The sequence below is a fragment of the Trichomycterus rosablanca genome, chromosome 19 (genome assembly GCF_030014385.1).
Source record: "Trichomycterus rosablanca isolate fTriRos1 chromosome 19, fTriRos1.hap1, whole genome shotgun sequence".
NCBI lineage: Eukaryota > Metazoa > Chordata > Actinopteri > Siluriformes > Trichomycteridae > Trichomycterus > Trichomycterus rosablanca.
This window is the reverse complement of record NC_086006.1, coordinates 24,258,016-24,268,278: the sequence shown is the minus strand read 5'-3', so window position 1 is coordinate 24,268,278 and position 10,263 is coordinate 24,258,016. Positions and strand designations below refer to the sequence as shown.

The window sequence follows — 10,263 nt, the reverse complement described above, 5'->3', positions numbered from 1 at the left end:
CAGCACCAACTTTACTACCTCTTCCACTCTTTTTAAAGACTTTCCTCATAGGGTGTTGTTTTTTTCCTTTCACAACCACCCGTAGGTGGTATGCAGTTAATAACTGCAGCTCAATTTTTTATACCCCGTCGATCAGTGAGAAGAGACCCCACCACTAAGCAGATGTACGTGGTGGACCATTTTCAGTACTGTATTTGCTAGATGTATGTGTGGTGCTGGTATAAGTAGATCATTTGCTGAAGCGTTGTTCGAGTTTTTAAAGCCTTAGTGTTACTGTTGTACTGAAAACAACCGAGAACACAAACAATATCTAATCAGGCATAGTGTGATAGTAGCAAAGTGGTGGTGATTCACACCATTATCTTTAACGATTGACTAAAGTAAGCTAAAAAGACCCTAGTGGGTTTTTGGCTTAGGTTAAGTGCCAATAGATATTGTTTGCTGGGGAAAATAACTTATTTCTGATGGGCTGGGACCCTGGGGTATTACTTATGCTTATTTAAAGTGGCTGAGAAATTACATTAAGAGATAATTAAAAGCTGCACTTTGCAAGTAAAACAGATACTTTAATTTTCTTTTAATAAATTTAGTTTATTATTATAAGGTTTTTAATACAACTATAAACATGACAACTGACTGAAACCTTCACATGAATCTCATTATGGGATCACCCCAGGATTTACTAATTAAAAAGTGCATTAAATTACACACAAAAGCAAACACGCCTTATTCAGTCTTAATGTATCTGCAAGACTGACACTGAACTACAGTTTTCATTCTGAGTTTGAAACCTAGGTTCAGCTGACTGATACCAGAAAGATCATTCAGTACGGTGTATAAAAAGGTTAAACTATTTATATATCATTGATTTATTTATAAGCCCAAATAAACAGTTCACTGTAGGTGCTGTGGAGACACTTCTGCTACAGAGAAATCAATTACATACAAAATCACACAACATTTGAAATGCATTCTTATAGAACAAAAAACAACATTTGCATGATTTAACCCCTAACACAATGTAGCTGATCTGCTTTCTTAGCTTAACATAGCAGCTAAAAGGATCATTTGATTAAAGTCTGTCACCCACAGTTAAAAAAAAAAGAGAAAATATCCACCTTAAACATCCAGACCTCATTTTACACAGACTTGATGTTAAATTGCAACAGTTATAAACATGTAAGTTTTATTTATATATCCTGATATCTTTTGTAGCCACATCGTCACTGATTAGGTTTGTGTTTGGCCCTCGGTCACCCAAACATACTTGGTAAGAAGTCAGGAAGAGAGTTTTTGCACTATTGTGTACGATATACTTTCATTTCTTGTTGACCCCATAAGCCATAATAGACTTCCTCCATACAAATAAATATTTCTGTGAACAGTTTTTTCTTCTGCGTTTTGGCCTCTTAAACTCAAACAGTGAGTTTTAGGTCACTGACAACAGAACCTGTACAAAGTTTTACATATTGTACAGTATGGAAGTTTGTAATGTTTTTTTTAATCATCTTATACAAATGTATCCTTAAATATAATGTGGCATTCTGACCTACTGACCTGGTAAGCTCGTGTCAGCATTTTTGGGAGATTTTGTGCGAATAAAGGTTATTTAAAAAAGGGATCTGTTTTAAAATAAAGGAGGAAAATATGTTCAAAATAATTAAAAAGGCCTGAAGAAACATTTTAAACACCAAAAAAATGTTTGAATGACTAATGACTCTTTATATGTGCAAAACCCTTCTCACCAAACTTCTATTCTATTAAACTATTTCATTTTATATTCAGAGATATAAATAGAGCAGACTGGAATATTTAACTAAGCCTTTTAATGTAGTGACTTTCTTGGTCGAATTTTCTCTGGTCCAAACGTTTCGGCTTTTTTCTCTCAGGTACAGTTTTCATCCCAAACAGAAGTTGGAGCTTTAGCTGTCAGCTTGTAACATCTCCTCAATCTCACGATCCCAGTTTTCATCACGGTTTTCTGTGTCTGCCACCACCTCGTACTCCTGTAACTCCCTTTGCAGCTCCCGCTCCCACTCGGCTGTGTCTTCTAAAGAGAAAAAAACAGAGAAGGTATTTCACTTAAGGTGTGTCATCAATTGTTCGTATTAGAATGTCAGGTATTTAAAAACTAAACCCAGTGACAGAACAAATAGAATCTGCTCAAGCCACGCCAGAAGCACAGATACAGCTGCATTTCATGGAGTTTTAATTTAACTTGAGGTGGATGAGGGTGTCTTTTTATACACTGTAAATAAGCATCAGTTTCATTGCTAAGTAAACAGTGATTAATACTAATCTACAATTTGTATCAATAATTATATAATAAAATAAAGTGCATGGTTGGATATGTAACCTGTAACATTTGAATTGAGGTTGAACTTGTTTCTCTAGTTCTGTGTGTGCACTGTCAGACCTGAGACTAAGACACTTCTGATTAGCACAAAAGCAAGCAGGGAGTTAGATTCTCAAAACGTAATAAAGGTTACCAGAAAAAACAAATACATCTTCACATTGTATACAGATCAGAATTTGTTAAGAAATATAAACAATTAGCTGCTCAGGTGGGGCAACGTTTGACTGTTGTTCATACAGGGTTAGGGAGCCGGATAGGAACCTCATAACTGATGCAATTACGACCTCCTCTGGCTGGTTGATGGCGCCTGGCAGAGAAAATCCTTCGATCCTAGCAAAACTCACCATCCTGTGGGGAGGTGTCCTCTTTCTTGTCAAGCACCAGCTGTTCCATTTCCTTTTTCAGGTCCTCCTGGTTGATGTTACATGAATCAAATGCATCGCTTACAAACTCAGAGACACCAGGACTGGTGGAGATCTCCTCCTCATTAATCTGTGGATAAAAAAAAATGTATTCAGAACAAGGCAGATACCATCATTACCAATATTAAGACAGTCCTGCTAGGCTGCTCAGGTGGCGCAGCGATAAAAACACACGCTGGAACCAGAGCTGGGATCTCGAATACATCGTATCGAATCCCAGCTCTGCCTTTCCGGCTGAGGCTAAGCAGCCACATGAACAACGATTGGCCTGTTGTTCAGATATGGGTGGGGCTAAGCCGGATGGGGTCTCTCTCTCATGACTGGTGCAACTATGACCTCTGCTGGCTGATTGACGGCGCCTGCACAGACATGAGAAAAGAGTGCTCTTAGGGTGTGTCCCTCCGTACACGCAGCTAGGCTGCACTGCACTCATCAAAATGTAGGTGATAAGATGCATACAACATGCTGCCCACGTGTCGGAGGGGGCGTGGGTTAGCTTGTTCTCCTCAATCAGAGCAAAGATCAGCATTGGTGGAGAGGAAGCACAATGCAATGGGGCAATTGGACGCGCTAAAAAGGGAGAAAAAGCATAAAGAAAATATATTAAACAAAAGAAAAAAAAAAGACAGTCCTGCTTGCTCAAATAACGTGAAAACTAAATGACTACCACACAGTAAATAGAGACTTTGCTGCATATACATGTGTTAAAGATCCATTTTATCTTACAGGTTTAAAAGCAGGTCAGATTTACAATCAACGTGGTACTGAAACAAATACTGTATTGCCAACAGTCCCTTTACTTAAATGCACTTAAATGCAGAATGAATATTTAAATATTGAATAGAAAACACAGACATGACCAAATTAATTATGTAATGTCAGTATCTCTCACATTAAACAAACTTTGTTTTGTCTAGAAACCATCCAATAAAAGCCATTAAGGCATTTAGGAGCAGCACTTTGGGAACAGCATCATTTCAGAAACCAGTCATGCATCCAAATGAATTTAAAGTCCAGTATAAATGATAAACATACTAATGATGCAAAAGACTGCCAATTTGCTTATTTTTTTGAAACCACAGTAAGTTTCTTCATGTCGTCCCCTGTAGACCAGCATACAAGCGTAGTCACCATAAAAACAAGCTGTCTGTCAAACAAGTCAAATAAAGCTAATTTAGCCACACTGACTAAGGTGTCTATTGTAGTAAACTAAGGTATTAGTGCCTCCCTGTTTTCAATCAAAGTGTGACAAGAGAATAAGGAACTAAACTTTGAGAACTTAAACACTCAAATTCAAGGAGACTATTAAGTCATTTTAACATTATTTAAAGGTAAATTATACCTCAGTGGACTTTGGCTTGGCGCTGATGGCTGTAGGAGGCGTTTTTGGTCTTCTGGTTTCTGTAAAAGAAATAAATCATGACAACACAATTAAAATCAATGGGGGAAAACAGACGGCAAGAACAAGCACCACCGTTAAATAAATGACCAAGGGGACTAAGTTTTGCAAATGTTCTATAAAAAGCTGTTCTATAAAAGCATTTTATCACGAATGACCAGAACATTAAAGGCAGTTCCTGACTGGCATTATAAGCATGATTGTTCAGTTGTTTTCTGACTGGGGAATAGATACTCCAGAACTCATACAACTCATTTTCCAAAAAACAAAATTTCAAACTGGTTTAACAATAGAATAATACAAACTCATAGAATGTAAAAACAGTGTCATAGTTTGTGGTTGCAAACTATGGTCAGTGTTGGTGACTGATGCAGGTAAAACCAGAAGTTGTTCTCAACTGTTAGTTGGCCAGCAACGGCAAAACACACATTCCAATGTATAATGATTATTTACATTTACATTTTCAGCATTTAGTAGACGCTCTTATCCAGAGCGACTTACAGAAGTGCTTCTATAGTGAACATTTCATTTCTCAAGTTTAGGTAAACAACAGTCGAAGAACACAAATCTGCTAAAACCTGTTAGACCCAAAGTGGCTTTTTTTTTTTTTTTTTTTTTTTTTTTAAATGGAAAAGATTGGAATAAAGTGTTAGATTATAAGCCTGTAGCAAAGAATGTGATGTCCCCCAGGCTGCAAATGACCCATGGGTTAAAAACTCCAATATAAGACCATAAATCACCATTAAATGCACATTTTAAACAGTAAACAGTACAAACAGTAAAACAGATGACATTTATTGTTTAATTGTTTGGGTTTGGATATAAAAAAAAAAAAAAACATAAGGGTCATCAAGACTAAGTATAGTGCACTTTAGTGTAATGAAGTTTCAAGTTTCAAGGACAGATTAGGACAGAACCTGGTATGCTCTCAGTTTGTGGTGAGCCTCCATTCTTGTCCTCGTCTCTCCTCTCGGCAGCCTGCTGCTGTGCTGCCAGTGCGGTGAGCTGTGCCGACTGCTTAATCAGGGACACTCGGTAGAAATAATTTCTCCAGAAAACCTCCTCCTTCACGCTGCAACACACACAAGAACACAAACACACGTCAGAGACTCAGATACAAGTGTGTGCATATGTAGCACCACCACATTATTTATTTTGGACTGTGGATGAAAGTGCAGGTTCAGTGAGCATCATGCTCGTGTATTAGTCTAATATGAAAGTAAAATTACAAGAGCAACTGTTCTTCAGTCATACAAAATTATAAGCTAATTTGACTGTGCATGTGAAATATTTCAGGTGAAAGATATTTGGATCATAAAGGAAGCGGTCTGTTCTAGAGTAACAATGTTCTTATACACCTCTAGCACAAGACGTCTCTACAGTTTAATGAGAAAAATAATGAGTTATAGCCTTTATAAAAACAGATTTTAACTACCTGACACCTATGAGAGATTTCAGAATGACATGTTAGAGAGCACTCATCATAAAAAACACCAGTTGAGGGGGCTACCTCCTAAAAGAACAGTGCGCCATACATCCAGCAAGTTCTAGAGACTTGTGGAATCTAAATCATGGGGCATTTATGTTGTTCTTGCCACTTGTAGAGACACAGTGATACCATTATTTATTCCCAACACTATGACCTTCACCTTCAGTGTCAATAAAATCTTTGGCATAACTGGGAGTTACAGTGCTGCTGATTCACTTCATCCTGGTCTCATGTTAACTCACTGTTTTGGAACCAGGTCAAAGCGCATCCTGTTGAGGAGCTCATCTTCCTGCAGCATCACCAGTGCGATGGGATACATCTGTTCAACATCAAACTGGTACTGCACACCAGCCGGAGGGTCACGAAGAAAGTTACGCTTATCCTGACAGATAGAAACGAAACCAGTACACCACATTAATTCATTTAGCAGAAGTTTGTATCCTAACTCGTGTTTAAAGAAATCATGGTCTTCTGGTACCTAATGACCCTTAACTGCTGAGCAGCAAATGGCCGCTTTATTATAATATAACAACAAAAAAAAGAACTTACAGCTGATAAAGCCAGAATCTGCTGCTGAATGGTCTCCTCTTCACTGTATCCCACCCAGGGAGGCACTGCAACATCTGCACATTAAACATAATGGTACATGAAGGTCGTTATATTTAAAAAAACACAACTTTATTCTAATTTCATACTAAAGAGTTGAAATCAGCTGCATTCACTATACCTGTTTTCTTGGTATTTTTCTCCTTCACAAACTTGTCCTGTTCTTTTTTGAAATCTCCCAGTATGGTCTGGAAAAAAAGATGAATGATTAGGTAAAAAAAATCTACCACAAATGTAATATTAGAGCTGCAACAACAATTTTAATAGATTGAAAAACCTACATCGATTAGTTTGTTGCTCCATGATGTGGTCACAGCTATCTAATGAGTGAGCACCAGAGGTGGAAAGTAACAAATTATATTTACTCGCGTTACTGTAATTGAGAAGTTTTTTTGTGTACTTGTACTTTTTAAAGTAGATTTTACAGCCGGTAATTTTACTTTTATTTGAGTATGTTTTGTATTAAGAATTGTAATTTGCTACATTTTAACATCCGTTACTGAGTAAAAAAAAAAAACGCTTAAAAAATTTTATTTCATTATTTCTTATTTCATTTTAAAGGGTCGTTCAATAGAATCGAATCATTCTACGACCCATCACTAGTGGTTATACAGTTTGAAAAAGTTTAATGGGACTAAAATGACACATTACACATCCCTAAATGATTTATATGTTGTATCAACATTTTTTTTAAATTATATTTTAATTAAAAACAAGTATTATGAGATTTATATCCACTTGTCCTGTTTGCATTACACAGAAGAGACCCCCCCCCCTGCTATTAATAAAGTAACTGAGTAACGTTTACTCTGAGTACATTTTAAATGAGTTACTTTTTACCTGAGTAGATTTTTAGACTAGTAACTTTACTTGTACTTAAGTAAAAATTCATTAAAGTAATAGTACTTTTACTTTAGTACAATATTTTAGTACTCTTTCCACCTCTGGTGAGCACACGGCTGTGGTGTGGCAGTTAAGTTACACTAAAAACAGCACAACCACTTTACTAATTCCTGTCACATTTTTACTAGTCACAACTAGCTGTAGTGACCATGCTCCCTGGGCCGTACCCTATAGAGGTAGGTAGAGGTAGGGTATCATGGTGGTTTGTATGGGGCTAGTAGTAGAGTATCGGGTTGAATAACATTGCTGAGGCTTTAAACACGGCGTAGTCACAGTATTCCTTATTACTCAAACCAGCCTTGTTAGGATGCAGTGTAGTAGGTTTGGCTCCAATGGCTCGTCTTGTATTGTACTTTGTGCTGGTCATATTAATTAGTGTCAGTTTGTTCCAGTTAGAAGGTTGTTGGCTGGAAACATCTGATCAACACAGTGTTTAGGAAGTGACGCTGAGGTGTTTAAAAACCCCCCAGCAATACCGTTGTGCCAGAAAAAAAAGCAGCGCAACCATGATACTTATAAAAGCTACAGATACACCCACATGTCACTGCCGTGTCATAATGTGAGCAAGAAAATGCAGGACTGTCTTTGAATCTGGTTAAATAACTTTAATACTTTGTCACTTTAATACTTTCATGTTCTCAACAGGAAATCTAAAGCAATTAGGGGGAGAAGTCCTTCTGAAAAAATGCATGTATAGAAGGGAATTAAAAGAGACACACCTTGTCAATTAGGCCATCAATGTTACCCTCTTCTACGCTCCTCTTGATGGTGCTGGCGGTTTCTGCCACTGATTCGGAGAGCTTCTTGGTGGCATTGCTGGCAAAATTAAAAATGTATCCTTGGGGCACAAACAATGATGTAGGTCATATAATCAGACTAGACAGTGGCTGTGTCATTAACAAAAATACCTGTTAGGTAATTGTCTGATCATTAGCTGTAATTAAACCCTCACTAGTAGGTAATAAGTCAGTTGTAGCATAATGGTTAAGGTACTGGACTAGTAATCAAAAGATCACTGCTAGGTTGTCACTGTTGGGCCCTTAAGCAAGGCCCTTAACCCTCAATTGCTTAGACAGTATACTGTCACAGTAGTGTAAGTCGCTTTGGATGAAATCGTCTGCTAAATATTTAAATGTAAGTCAATAAGCGTGATTTCTGCTTCTGTTAGTTTGTTTGTTTATCAGGATTTTAACGTCATGTTTTACACATCCATGACAGGAACGGTAGTTACTCATTACACAAGGTTCTTCAGTTCACAAGATTATATTGAACACAGTCATAGACAATTTAGTGTCTCCAATTCACCTCACTTGCACGTCTTTGGACTGTGGGAGGAAACCGGAGCTCCCAGAGTAAACCCATGCAGACACGGAAAAAAACATGCAAACTCCACTCAGAAAAGACCCGAACTGCCCCACCTGGGGATTTCTGCTTCTAAACAATATAGTTGAATACTGAGTTTATTATGCTGATCAAACTTAATAGTTGCAGATTAATGGCAAGTTATCAAAGATCAATACTAAAAATGAATCAATATATTTAGATATTTGGTTCTGGGGACCCCCAAGGCTCTGTAATGGACATTTTTTGTTGGACACTTGTGAAGTTTACTGATCATTAACAGAAGACATGTTGCATACTAGTAAAATATGATTTAGTCCACTGTTTTTATGAATAAAAACCAATTATTTTCTCTTACCACTCAGACCTTTAGCTTGCACAAAGGCTTGCTGTTGATCATTGCTGCTCTCTTCAGATTCAGGTTTGTTTACTTCACCATCTTTTGTGAATTTCTCACTTCCGGATGTTTCGATGCTTTCAGCAATTTCAGTTTTATATCCCGGCTCGGATTCGATCCCGAGCCACGACCCCCAGCTTTTAAACATTGTTTAAACCTTTCTGTCCTAATTTTAAACGACACAGGGGTGCAAATTTACCGAATAGAATACAGTCGTTACTCCATGTTCCTTTCCTTTCCTTTCCACGTAGAGCCAGCGCACATAACAACAGCGACGGCCTACCAGCATACTTTCATACTAAAGAGTACGCAAGTATAGCCTGCGCTTGAGATATATCATACATACTACCTAGTACGCTAGTATGCATCAGACGTCGCCAACGTCATCAGCAGTGTGTTTTTGTGTGGAGGAGCAGAACTAGCGCCCCCTGCTGTACAGGAACAGTAACTCATTACTTCACTTCCCTTCCAGCAGCCGCTTTATCCTGGTTAGGGTCGACGTGGGTCCTGGTTCGTCGGGAATAATTGGATTTATTTATTCATTAGGATTTTAACCTTATTTAACTTTACTTTGGTTACACTCATGACAGAAACGGTAGTTACTGGTTACACAAGATTCATCAGTTTACAAGTTTAATGTCAAACACAGTCATGGACAATTCTGCATTTGTATTTCCAATTCACCTCATAGCCAATTATGTCTAGATGGCCAGTTGACAGTGGACCGCTGTGCCACCCAGGGCTTTACTCTATTTGTTAATTCATTTTCGGTAACTGCTTTATCGGGTCAGGGTCACAGGGGTTAGCTCACTTGCATGTCTTTGGACTGTGGGAGGAAACCGGGGCTCCCGGAGGAAACCCACGCAGACACGGGAAGAACATGCACACATTTACATTTTTGGCATTTAGCAGATGCCTTTATCCAAAGCGACTTACAGTACAGATATAGTTTACAGTCTGAGCCAGGCACGTGCACAGACATTTTTGGGGGCAGGTGCTCAAGCCAAAAAAAAGGGCACCCATCGCCAAAATTATTAATAAAATAAAATAAAAAAAACACAGTAGGATATTTAACTTATATGTTTATTTTTGTTAACACAATCAATACACATCTAATCAAATAACTTAAATTATCAAATTGAATAAATAAATAAAAAACAGGCAAAAACAAGGCCATATTGTGCGCTTTTTAATAACCAAACAATATATTAAATTATCATCAAAAAATAGCTCAACTTAAGACCTACCTTTGATTTAAAATCAGAAACCACTTTGGGTATTTAATGTTAACAATGGGCCTATTATTATGCCAATAAAATCAAATAGACAGCTAAATAACATTTTCCTATT

General features: G+C 37.6%; 1 protein-coding gene across 1 annotated transcript; it reads right to left on the bottom strand.

The window, feature by feature from the left end:
* Nucleotides 1–1,804: 1,804 nt before the first annotated feature.
* syap1 (synapse associated protein 1) lies at nucleotides 1,805–9,175 on the bottom strand. The gene is made up of 9 exons (XM_063015872.1): nucleotides 8,875–9,175; nucleotides 7,895–8,013; nucleotides 6,394–6,460; nucleotides 6,216–6,289; nucleotides 5,909–6,048; nucleotides 5,095–5,249; nucleotides 4,121–4,179; nucleotides 2,701–2,848; nucleotides 1,805–2,050 (listed from the first exon to the last, which is right to left on the bottom strand). The coding sequence occupies exons 1-9, from the start codon at nucleotides 9,059–9,061 to the stop codon at nucleotides 1,923–1,925; spliced, it is 1,077 nt and encodes a 358-aa protein (XP_062871942.1). The 5' UTR covers nucleotides 9,062–9,175; the 3' UTR covers nucleotides 1,805–1,922.
* Between the last annotated feature and the right edge of the window lie 1,088 nt (nucleotides 9,176–10,263).